Raw genomic sequence first — 12,812 nt, forward strand, 5'->3', positions numbered from 1 at the left:
GACAAACATGAACACAAATCACTGCACAGCGTTTGTCCGTACCGCTGTCATTTGTCCTGAGGGATCATACTCCACTTTCTCCTATCTCTCTCTCTCTCTGACTCACTCTTTCTCTCTCTCTCTCTCTCTCTCTCTCTCTCTCTGACTCTCTCTCTCTCTCTCATTCCCTCTACCTTCCTCGTTCTCTCTCCCTTTCTCGTTCTGACCAATTTGAAGTGACTCGTACACTCGTACAGACACCGAGAGAGACGGAGCGTTTCGCCGGCGAAAGCTCATCTGTCACTGTGGCAGTCAGTCAGTCTCCTGGAGTCTCGACAGAGGAAGAGACCAGAAGGATGTAGTGAAATAATCAATGGAACAACGGGAGGAAGGAAGGATGGAAAGAAGGGAGGAAGAAGGGATGGAAAGATGGAAGGAAGATGAAGGAGAAAACAATCAAATGTACTCCCTCTGAGAGCGATATAGATCCCTAAATGGTTTTTAGAGAGCATGGACTCCCCCACATGTTTAAACACCTTGACTGAGAACCTTTTCTCAGACCTGTACGACCAACCCATGGGAACATCTCAGCTGCATGCGCTTCTGAGGCGATACGGCATGTTGATGTTGTGAGCTTTCACATCTGTTGTTTTCTGCACAGGACACTAGTATCATATGACAAAGTGTGTAGATTAGGCGATGGTGGATATATCATGACGTTTACAACATTCTTGCCCTTTCCAAGGACTTAAAGATGATTTATGACCTCATTATTATCTGCTTGGCCCAGTGTGAAGCCAGCATCTGCGTAAGCATATTGATATGACAATGATATCAGAGGCATGCTCTGTTCCTGTTCATTTCTCTTCTTATCCTTGTTGTCTGTAATGAACTAGAGTGTGTCGTGCCAGACCGCCGGTTGTTGTCATGTTCTCTGCGCGTGCGGCCATGCGTCTCAGCTGACATTCTCATGCACCAACCCTTGTTTAGATGGAGACTCTTAATTAAGGCAGTGGACACTTTTTCATGTCAAGGACCCCTAAATATATGTGTGTTTTGCCCCAGAATTTAAAGATTTGTTTTTGGCTTTTCTGCCTTTATTGAAAGTGAAGATTGACAGGAAAGAGGGAGAGAGACACGGGGAGAGACACACGGCAATGGCCTTCATGAACGGCACGCTGTCAGGCCAGAGCCTATATGTGCCTGGACATAGCCTCGACAACCTCACAGGTGTATAGGCGAAGGCTAAACGTATGTCATTTAGATAGCATTTTATGGAGACATAGTACTATATCGTTTTATTGCACAGATATTCTACTGTTAAGACAAATGTTAGCTTCTTAGCTTATATATGATTCTTGATGATGTATATACTGTATGTTGATTGTATTACCATGTAAGTCGTTCCGGATTCAGAGCGTCTGCTAAATGCCTAAATTGTGTAAATTGTACTGCTACAATTTCACATGGACTCCATAGTGACCTTGAGTGCCCCCGCTCTGTCCCGCAGCCCTGTTTTTTTCGCGTACAGACATGATAAATGTGACATGTGTCACAAGCGCTCAGGCGTCAGTGCTGTCATGTACACACAGTACAGTTCCACTGTCCTCTAATGCCCCGTCAAACCGGCTTTGGGTGGGAGGAGGGTTGTTGTTCAGGCTGTTTGGCAAAAACGTCCATGTTTTGTTGTCTCTGTATAGTCCTGCTAAATATCCAAGTGCAGATCACAGTGCAGTTTCCCGTGACGAGGAACAGAGACCGAGCGACTGGAACGTCAAAAGATGTTTATATTGGATATAAACAAATTGTTTGTCGGGGTGGTGGGGGGTCCCCAGTTCAAATATGATTATTTTGGGGGGGGGTCACAGTATGAAAAGGTTAATTGAGAACCACTGTTCCCAACTGCTGTAGTATACCGTAGTGCATGGCTGTCATGGCGACAACACGAGTAAATGCTGCGTGGGACCTTTAATATATCCATGATGAATGGTATATATATGGTGCATTTATATAGTGCTTTTATCCAAAGCGCTTTACATAGATTGTGCATCACATTCAGCCGTTCATACACGGATGGCATAGGAAACCATGCAAGGCACCAACCTGCACATCAGGAACAAATTACTAGGGGTTCCGAGTCTTGCTCAAGGACACTAACTCTGGGGGAGCCCGGGATTGAACTGGGAACCTCACGTTTCCCATCCAGCTGTTCTACCGGCCACTCATACCCCTAAAACACCCCGGAAAATACCCCGGAATGGATGCTTCTCATCCGGTGTTGTCTATAGTGCCAGGAAGACACGGCCCTGCCTGGGAAACATGTGTGAAAGCACGTGCGCACGTTCGCTCACATCTCAGTGTTAATAAGTAAGCGTGGATGTCACAGTTGATCAGCCGAGGCCTTTTCTAAAGCAGACACTAATTTTGAAAAATCCATTTACGTCACTTGCAATTTCTCCCTCGTGCTTGTTCATCATCTCCACTTGGCTTTCCTTCCCTACCCGGTATAGCAGGTGTGATTTAGCTCATGCTACTACGCTGTGCATCTGTGCATTCCTCAGTGGAAGCTATGGGCCCGCAGAGAACTACACAGTCACTTTGACTGTGCTGCAATTATACAGCTCCTCACAGTCAATACAATGTCCTTGGACCAACCCCATCCTCATCGATTCATCGTCACCCTGTTGCACTACAGGCTCAGAGGAAAGAAAAGCAGTATAGGAGGACTGGAGTATAGTCTGTAGTAATACCGGAGAACTCACCGGTTTACCAACTCACCGCAACGAAAAGTGAGAAAAACAAGTTTCAATGTCTTCATCGTTATGCTAACATGCTGTCTTCATCAGTATAGTATGTCAAACCCACAAATTATTTTGTGCAATTAAATGGTCAGGTTATTGTTTACAAATTAATTACATTGTTTCGGTATTTTGGTGCTTCAATTTTAGCATTCCTCTAGTGTAAACGCTAAACAACTATCTTCTCTCTCACTCTCTCTCTCTCTCTCAATTCAATGCAATTTAAATAAAGGTGAGGTGAAACTAAAATGCACTAAACCGTGGCGAGATCTCCGGCTACCGTATGACTGAAACACCTTCAATACCACAGACTTTGGACATTGTTCCTGACAGTGGGGTTACTCAAAGTATCAAAACCGCAATATAGAAATACTCTGTTACAAGTAAAAGTCCGGAATTCAACATTTACTAAATGTCCCATTTAAAAATGTCAAATGTATAATAATCTTTTGAGAATAGCTGATTTAAAGCTCAGTCACAATCGGTGAACCAATATTATCCAGCGCATGACATTGCTCCATGCGGCACCTGCCCCTCTACTAGAAAGCACGCTGGCTGGGCCAGGCTGGGGATAGGTTGAAACTTTGGCATGTTTTTATACATGTTAGAACGTAACTATCACGTTTTTTTGCTCCCGATCCGATCATTTGATTTTAAATATCTGCTGATACCGATTTTTACCGATCCGATATTTATATTTTTTATAGCCTACACAGACAATAGTCAGTCTAATATCATGATATGGATGTAATATTGATACTAGTAGGGATGTTACGATCACGTTTTTGAGCAGTGGCACACCGTCTCCAAAGAAGGGCTACGTACTGTATGTCTGTCTGCTCGAGTATGGCAATATATACCGCTGGGTGACCACAGACCCCTGCAGAACACACACACACACACACACACACACACACATTTGTATTTTTTTATTTGGATCTGCACCAAAGGCGCAATACATTAAATCCAAACACTGATCAGAAGAAGGTTACATTACGGTCAAGCCAGATACAACTGCTTAACACACAGGAAAAAAGATAGCACATTGATGACATATTACTATTTGATACTACAGACAGATCAGTATTTTCGCACGCACGCACAGGCTAGGAAGAAGGGGCCTTTTTCAAAAATAAAAGAAATCCCCCAAAAAATGAGGAAAGGTTTTCATACATGAAATTGAAATTCAAACAATTTCATCAATAATAATTTCATCAATAAAATTAAAACAATTCCATGAATTCCACAAAAACAACTTTTAGCAGAAGTGAATAAAGCCCATGTACAAGCTCAAATATACTAAACTGCTTCCCCCAATAGCATCTCAGTCAAAAACCGTGCTTCTAGTCCCCCCCGGCTGAGAAACACTAGTTGAATCTAAGATGATAAGGAGAGATGATGAGAGGAGCTGAGTTTCTATCACCATCATTAAGCTCAGGACTGAAGAATGGAAAGAGGTTCTCAGTGAAGGTGCAGCCAGTGAAAGAGTAGAGTTGAACTTTGGTCTCCACATCATAAAAGGAGACCAGACCCTCCTCATAATCCACAAACAGTCCTACTTTCTGGACCTTTTCTCTTACAGGGAGGACAGCAGCGCCAGCCTTGTACTCATCTCCATTCCTCAACCCTATAGTCCAGTAACCATTGTTGGGGTTCAGTGTGATGTGGCCCTTTCTGTCGATGGACTCTCTGGCCACTCCTAAACTCCACCTAGTCTTCCCTGTAACCTGAACCTCGTAGTAAAACCTTCCTGAAGAAAACCGTTGTTTTCCTAAGACATTGGCACATTTAGAGAATCTCTTTGTGTTGTCAGGGAGATTCTTCCATCCGTTTCCACAACTCACTTGTTTTCCATCCTCAGACAGGATGAGGCAGGGATGTGCTGTATCAGGGTCCACAGTTACATTCACCTCATATTGCTGGATGCTCCTCAACTCAACATCAAACAGATTCTTCTTCATCTCTTGACTGAGTGTCTTCTCCAGCTCAGCCACAGCTGTCCTCAAAATCCCCACAAGTGAAGACTGATGGACATTGACCTTTGTCCAGTCCTTGGTGGGTAGAGGGGTGTTGATAGATGAGAGGTTCTGGAGTAGGTGGAGGTTGTCTTCAGTGTGTGAGAGCTGTTTCAGCTCAGAGCTCCTCTTTTGTAATTGAGTGACTTCTTGTTGCAGATGTTTGATGAAGTTTTCAGCCTGTTTCTCTGTTGTTTTCTGCTTCTCTTCGATCACATCAATGAGTTCAGCCTGGCTTCTCTCAATACAGCTGATCAGAGCAGTGAAGACCTGCACACTGTCTGCTGTGACTGTATCTGCATCTTTCCTGCTGAGCTCTACTGAGCGTTTGACCTCCTGAATCTTCACTTGTCTCTCCTGGATCATCTGCTGAACTTCAACCTCTGTCTTTCCCAACTCAGCCTTCCTTCCTTCACATTCTTCTTCCAGAGATACGATGCGATGTAACTTGTGCTCTGACTCAGTGCAGAACTGACAAACACACACACGGTCAGTCTTACAGAACAGCTCGAAAGGCCTGTCATGTTTCTTACAAATAAAATCTTCCATGTTCTTCACAGGGTCAGTTAGTTTGTGTCGTTTTAACCCTGCATGTCTCTGGTGAGGCTCCAAGTGAGTGTCACAGTAGGAGGTCAGACACACCAGGCAGGACTTCACAGCCTTGAGTTTGGTGTCGGTACAGACGTCACAGGAGACTTCATCTGGTCCAGCAGCCTCTCGCTTGGCGTTGTGATTTATTTTCAGCTGCAGCGACTTCCTAAACTGGTCGGCCATCTCAGAGATGAAAGTATTGACGAAGATTTCTGGTCTCCTATAGAAGGTTTTGTTACAAAGTGGACACTTACACACATCAGCGCTGTCCCAGTGTTGTGTGATGCAGGCGTTGCAGTAGGTGTGTCCACATGGAGTGCTGACCGGAGCAGTGAACACATCCAGACAGATAGAACACAGGAACTGCTCTTCAGACAGCAGACTGCTGGCTGACGCCATTTCTACACACTGAGGATAAAAGTGAAAGTATCAGTGGTAGTTATTGGGCTGTTTTAACACATTCTGACCTGAGATCAGATTCATGCGATGTTTCCACTGGACACACACTGGTCTGATTAACCCATTCTGACCTGAGATCAGATTCTAAAAATGTCAGTCGTTCTTCCATTATTCAAAAATAGCAGACCTACAAGCTTGTAGCGCTCGGTGGCGCGCTATGAGCTTGTAGATCTGCTATTTTTCAATAGCTAAAGCATAACATGATGCTAACACCAAAATGGGTTCCCGTTCAGACCTGTGGTCACATGCAATGACATAATTTGTAAGGACTTGACTAACCTGTATTGCCTCTGTCTGAAACTATGCTGCTATACCGTGCTGGCCTCCCTTCACTGGCTCCCGGTTTCTTTTAGAATTGATTTTAAAGTCCTTTTATTTACTTTTAAATGTTTAAATGGGCTGGCCCCCGAATACCTCTCCGGGCTCGTAAAACCATACACCCCGGCTAGAGCTCTGCGCTCTGCGGATCAAGCACTGCTAGAGGGCCGTATAACCAAGAAAAGCACCAGGGGCGCACGCTCTTTCGCGGCTGCAGCTCCCAGGCTCTGGAAGAGCTTGCCCCTTCATATTCGCTCTGCCCCCTCCATTGGTGTTTTTAAGACTCACCTTAAGACTCATCTGTTCTCCCTGGCTTTTAATCCCTCCTGAGTCCATTTCTGCTTTCATGCTTATATTTTTGTCATTTTTATTATTGTGTTTTCTCGTTTATATTCTGTGTTTCCTCCTGCCTGTTCTCTGTTTTTGCCACTGATGTACAGCACTTTGGTCAACCTTGGTTGTTTTAAAATGTGCTCTATAAATAAAGTTTGATTTGATTTGATTTGATATAGTGCCCATTATGATGAGAACACCTCCCTGAATTCTACTTCTCATTGCTTGATCGTTATTAATGGGATTGAATAGAGCACAATAATGTTTAACAATGTTCTGTAGACTACTTTATTACATGTCATTTTTTTTCTAATTGAAAGATAATATGAAAACATGAGAAAAGCACATTTGGATACAGTTTTATACAGTAGGCTACCTTATATTAGCCTGCGTTCCAGCCTGATTCGCTGCGTTCCCTGGATCTGAAATGTCACTGCGAAGTGACATTTCAGCTCCGGGGAATGCAGCGAATCAGGCTGCGGCCGCAGGCTAACCTTATATTGTCGTTTTGTGAATAATAATAAATCCTTTATCTTGTACTCACCGTCTTCAAGTGCTCAGTATTTCTATTATAGTCCTGTTGAATGTTTCGTAAAGAGAGCGAGAGCTGTAACTGAACTTCACCTCTCTTTTACTTCCCCTTTAGACTTATCGAGAAACGAAACTTTACTTGTACAGTGTATGCTGTTAACCCTTCACACCCTACACTCTTCTCAGTGGCAACTGCATGACCATATTTTAGTGCCAAAGTCCAACACTTTTTCACTTGCCAACGGCCAGGAATGATGTTAACCCGTTTGCACAATAAAACTGAAGTTCAAACGTATACGTTGAGTTGACAAATTATATTTATTCTCTTTATTGTTGTCTGTCACTTCAGCATACATAAAATAAGGAAAGATATATGCGTATATGGTCTTAAACAGAGCATGGCACAGCATAGTGTACAGACCAGCTGTCCTCAAGGGTTTACATACATGAAATTGAAATTCAAACAATTTCATCAATAATAATTTCATCAATAAAATTAAAACAATTCCATGAATTCCACAAAAATAACTTTTAGCGGAAGTGAATAAAGCCCATGTACAAGCTCAAATATACTAAACTGCTTCTCCCAATAGCATCTCAGTAAAAAACATTGCTTCTAGTCCGTCCCCCCCCCCCCCCCCGGCTGAGAAACACTAGTTGAATCTAAGATGATAAGGAGAGATGATCAGAGGAGCTGAGTTTCTATCACCATCATTAAGCTCAGGACTGAAGAATGGAAAGAGGTTCTCAGTGAAGGTGCAGCCAGTGAAAGAGTAGAGTTGAACTTTGGTCTCCACATCATAAAAGGAGACCAGACCCTCCTCATAATCCACAAACAGTCCTACTTTCTGGACCTTTTCTCTTACAGGGAGGACAGCAGCGCCAGCCTTGTACTCATCTCCATTCCTCAACCCTATAGTCCAGTAACCATTGTTGGGGGTCAGTGTGATGTGGCCCTTTCTGTCGATGGACTCTCTGGCCACTCCTAAACTCCACCTAGTCTTCCCTGTAACCTGAACCTCGTAGTAAAACCTTCCTGAAGAAAACCGTTGTTTTCCTAAGACATTGACACATTTAGAGAATCTCTCTGTGTTGTCAGGGAGATTCTTCCATCCGTTTTCACAACTCACTTGTTTTCCATCCTCAGACAGGATGAGGCAGGGATGTGCTGTATCAGGGTCCAGAGTTACATTCACCTCATATTGCTGGATGCTCCTCAACTCAACATCAAACAGATTCTTCTTCATCTCTTGACTGAGTGTCTTCTCCAGCTCAGCCACAGCTGTCCTCAAAATCCCCACAAGTGAAGACTGATGGACATTGACCTTTGTCCAGTCCTTGGTGGGTGGAGGGGTGTTGATAGATGAGAGGTTCTGGAGTAGGTGGAGGTTGTCTTCAGTGTGTGAGAGCTGTTTCAGCTCAGAGCTCCTCTTTTGTAATTTAATGACTTCTTGTTGCAGATGTTTGATGAAGTTTTCAGCCTGTTTCTCTGTTGTTTTCTGCTTCTCTTCGATCACATCAATGAGTTCAGCCTGGCTTCTCTCAATACAGCTGATCAGAGCAGTGAAGACCTGCACACTGTCTGCTGTGACTGTATCTGCATCTTTCCTGCTGAGCTCTACTGAGCGTTTGACCTCCTGAATCTTCACTTGTCTCTCCTGGATCATCTGCTGAACTTCAACCTCTGTCTTTCCCAGCTCAGCCTTCCTACCTTCACATTCTTCTTCCAGAGATACGATGCGATGTAACTTGTGGTCTGACTCAGTGCAGAACTGACAAACACACACACGGTCAGTCTTACAGAACAGCTCGAAAGGCCTGTCATGTTTCTTACAAATAAAATCTTCCATGTTCTTCACAGGGTCAGTTAGTTTGTGTCGTTTTAACCCTGCATGTCTCTGGTGAGGCTCCAGGTGAGTGTCACAGTAGGAGGTCAGACACACCAGGCAGGACTTCACAGCCTTGAGTTTGGTGTCGGTACAGACGTCACAGGAGACTTCATCTGGTCCAGCAGCCTCTCGCTTGGTGTTGTGATTTCTTTTCAGCTGCAGCGACTTCCTAAACTGGTCGGCCATCTCAGAGATGAAAGTATTGACGAAGATTTCTGGTCTCCTATGGAAGGTTTTGTTACAAAGTGGACACTTACACACATCACCTCTGTCCCAGTGTTGTGTGATGCAGGCCTTGCAGTAGGTGTGTCCACATGGAGTGCTGACCGGAGCAGTGAACACATCCAGACAGATAGAACACAGGAACTGCTCTTCAGACAGCAGACTGCTGGCTGACGCCATTTCTACACACTGAGGATGAAAGTGAAAGTGTCAGTGGTAGTTTTTGGGCTGTTTTAATATAGGCAAATGCCTATGCTACTTTGGGTGGGGGGGGGGGGGGGGGTGGATGTTTTTGTTTTTGCCCTCTTAGGGCCAGCTTTGTGTGTCTGTGTGTATCACATTTGTGATGATTTTATTGGCCGACCACGGAATGTGATGATGTATGATGATAAGAGTGCAGATTTTTGAGGGGCACACATTAAATGCATTGACAATGAATGGAGAATTGACGTCATGTGTATGTCGGTGTAGGTGACGTAACTAAGGTATGTTTTAAGGTTGGTATAAGGTCAATAATTGATATACAGCTTTTGTCCCACACGTCACAATAATGTTTAACAATGCTCTATAAATCGTCACAGTTCTGCCCCCTTTCATGATGACACCAGGCCCAGGAAATAATTCCCAATGCATTTTCCCCATAAACATTTTAAAAAAGTATTTATTTGGGGGGTGGGGGGGGGGACTGCGACGCTCTATACTTTATTACATGTCCTCATTGTGAGTGAGGAATTTCAAGGAATATGAAAACGGGAGCAAAGCACATTTGGATACAGTTTGATATACCGGCTTATATAATATTGTCTTTTATTGAATAATAAATCCTTATCTTGTACTCACCTTTAAGTGGTCAGTATTTCTCTTATAGTCCCGTTTTGTAGTTTGTAAGGTTTTGTAGTGAGTGCGAGAGCGCTGTCACTGAACTTCACCTTTAGACCTTCTTCCTAGTGTACAGTATGCTGTTAACCCTTCACACACTCACCCTGCACTCTTCTCAGTGGCAACTGATGTAACGCCTCAACCATATTGTAGTTCCAAAGTCCTACACGTTATCACCAGGGACGTGTTGGAGAGGCAGGGGCTGTCATCCCGTAAGAGGGGACGCGTTGAGAGCTTGTAGATCAGCTATTTTCGTGGCGCAACCCAGACATCTTTAGCTAGTGGAGATGCGGTGTGTACGACAACACATTTGTTCAACGCAAAATGCTGCGTTCAAGTTCAGGAGATGAATTCTCCTGAATGCTGCCTTGCCTCCATGGCATGGAAAGGAGTGGCATGTGCATTTCTTTCACAATAGTAAATGCTGCATTTGTGTTCTGGAGAGGGCAGTTGTTTTACAGACAGGTAAAAGGGCAGGGGCTGAAGCCCCCTTTGGTGTCTGTGTGCACGTCCCTGGTTATAATTATACGTGGTGGCCGACGTATATATTCTGATCATTTGAAAATGATGTGATCGGCCCCAATTTCCGATTTCTGATCCGATTGGGACAACCCTAAAAGTTAAAGAGTAGTAAGTAAAAGTAAAAGACAACCTGTCCAATAGTATACCAGCTGGCTTTAGGACTGCTCAGCGCTTAACCTCCATGCGTGGTTCATGTCCGAATGACATCTCTGTAAATGAAGGCAGTCTGAACAAATGTTCTCAACCACTCCCTTTCCTGACCAAGCCAGCCATCTTTGCATGTACTCAGTACAAAACTATGTGAAATATAACAGACAGCCATAAAGTTAATGGCACGCACGCATGTGGTGCCCTTCGAGAATGGTTAGATAATGCTTCGTTGATGGAGGCCATTGATGTGGAGAGTGAGACTATACACGGGTATACAGTACCTCACATACAGCTTTCATTGAGTTTCAAGTACTTGGCATGGAAAATGCTTACAGAATCTGTGGCAAAGAAGGCCGCAGCACCTGTGTCACCTCAGCCGCAGAAACGTCAAGGTCTCAGAGAGGGTCCTGAACTCTGCTACTACAGTAACTACCCCAGAGCATCCTGACGGGCCATCGCATCACCGTCTGGTATACAAGAATAGTTCCTCCCAGGACCTGCTGTGAGCCCTATAGCTGTGGAAGGAAGTGCAGTCGGCCAAGCCATAGCGCACCACTGGGACTCCGACGATAGCAGGTGTTTGAGCAGAGCGAAAAGGACTCTGAAGGAGATGTATACAGTATCACACCATGCTGCAATGGTGCCGACACGGGCAGGCCAACGCCTGAGCTGTCTCACAGGCACCATGAAGAGACAACAGAGCATGCAATGTACTATTCTCTTTCCGTTCAAAACCCCCTGCATTGAAATTTATATTTGCACATATTATTGAACTACCGGTATACTGTATCGTTGTGGGCTTGTAGATCTGCTGACCGTCTGTGGGGTTTATAAATATTGAACCAATAAAAAATATTAACTTCAGAGCTTCCAACTAAATAAACTATCGAGTCCACTGTTGAGACCATTGGAACACTGGTTCCTTTTTCCAATTCCTGAAAAGGAACCGTTTTTTGACATACAGACTAACGACAATATATACTTTGTACTACATATTGAGTATATCTGGTTGCTAAATCATTTCCCTGTCATATTATCAACACACACTGTTGCTGCTAAAAGGTTTTCACCTGTATCTGTACTTTTTTTTTTTTACCATGTTGTACTGTATAGTGTTTGCAGCACAGATCATATCCCACACCAACATTTCACTGCTTTAACTCGTATCGGTCGAGTGACGAACAAAACCCTCTTGAATCTTGAATCATCCTTCTGTGTGGGGTTCGGGGGTGGGGGGGGTGCAGTCTTCTAACCATTCATCTGAGGAGACAGAGAGGCGTCTGGAGTGACGTTAACTGACCGGGGCTGAGTTCTAGCTGGCAACAACAACACAACATGTATACCAATCAGCCTCTTGTCTGCCAACAGACACCAATGGCTGCAAAGGTCTCTCCATTCTCACAAAGGTAAAAGTTCTCTGCTCCTCCAGGAAACGGCTCCGCCATCCTTTTCGAATCGTCTGCCTATTCATGTTGTTCAATGTCTCCCCATCCATCGCTCTCTCCCTCTCTCTGCTCAATGCGTCCTCTTCTATGTCCTCTCTTTGATATGACTTGTCCACTCACTGTGGCTATAGCAGCCGTCTGTCTCTCTGCTCAATGTGTCCTCTTCTATGTCCTCTCTTTGATATGACTTGTCCACTCACTGTGGCTATAGCAGCTGTCTGTCTCCCTGCTCAATGCGTCCTCTTCTATGTCCTCTCTTTGATATGACTTGTCCACTCACTGTGGCTATAGCAGCTGTCTGTCTCCCTGCTCAATGTGTCCTCTTCTATGTCCTCTCTTTGATATGACTTGTCCACTCACTGTGGCTATAGCAGCCGTCTGTCTCCCTGCTCAATGTGTCCTCTTCTATGTCCTCTCTTTGATATGACTTGTCCACTCACTGTGGCTATAGCAGCTGTCTGTCTCCCTGCTGCGGTGGAGACGGGGTTCACATTGTGTTACGCTTTCTACCAAAACATCACCGTCCGAGGATGATGCTTCGTGAATGTCACAGACCATCGGGTCCATGCAGAACCGGGTCCAACTCAACATGCTTGTTGAAATGTTGATAATATAAAAGATAGTATGATATGATTGTACCAGTCAGTGTTTAGGTGTCATGCAGGTGTCATAGAAGCAACA

At 44.3% G+C, this 12,812-nt stretch overlaps 2 protein-coding genes across 2 annotated transcripts; both read right to left on the minus strand.

The window, feature by feature from the left end:
- Window positions 1–4,144: 4,144 nt before the first annotated feature.
- Window positions 4,145–5,785, minus strand: LOC308322263 (E3 ubiquitin-protein ligase TRIM21-like; the record flags this gene model as incomplete). Its single annotated transcript, XM_080773459.1, has 1 exon — window positions 4,145–5,785. Exon 1 carries the CDS (start codon window positions 5,780–5,782, stop codon window positions 4,145–4,147), a length of 1,638 nt encoding a protein of 545 aa, XP_080629585.1. The 5' UTR covers window positions 5,783–5,785.
- Window positions 5,786–7,677: 1,892 nt separating this feature from the next.
- Window positions 7,678–9,315, minus strand: LOC308322264 (E3 ubiquitin-protein ligase TRIM21-like; the record flags this gene model as incomplete). Its single annotated transcript, XM_080773460.1, has 1 exon — window positions 7,678–9,315. One exon carries the CDS (start codon window positions 9,313–9,315, stop codon window positions 7,678–7,680), a length of 1,638 nt encoding a protein of 545 aa, XP_080629586.1.
- Window positions 9,316–12,812: the final 3,497 nt, after the last annotated feature.

The sequence above is a fragment of the Protomyctophum bolini genome, assembly GCF_963924005.1.
Source record: "Protomyctophum bolini genome assembly, chromosome: 10".
Classification (NCBI taxonomy): domain Eukaryota; kingdom Metazoa; phylum Chordata; class Actinopteri; order Myctophiformes; family Myctophidae; genus Protomyctophum; species Protomyctophum bolini.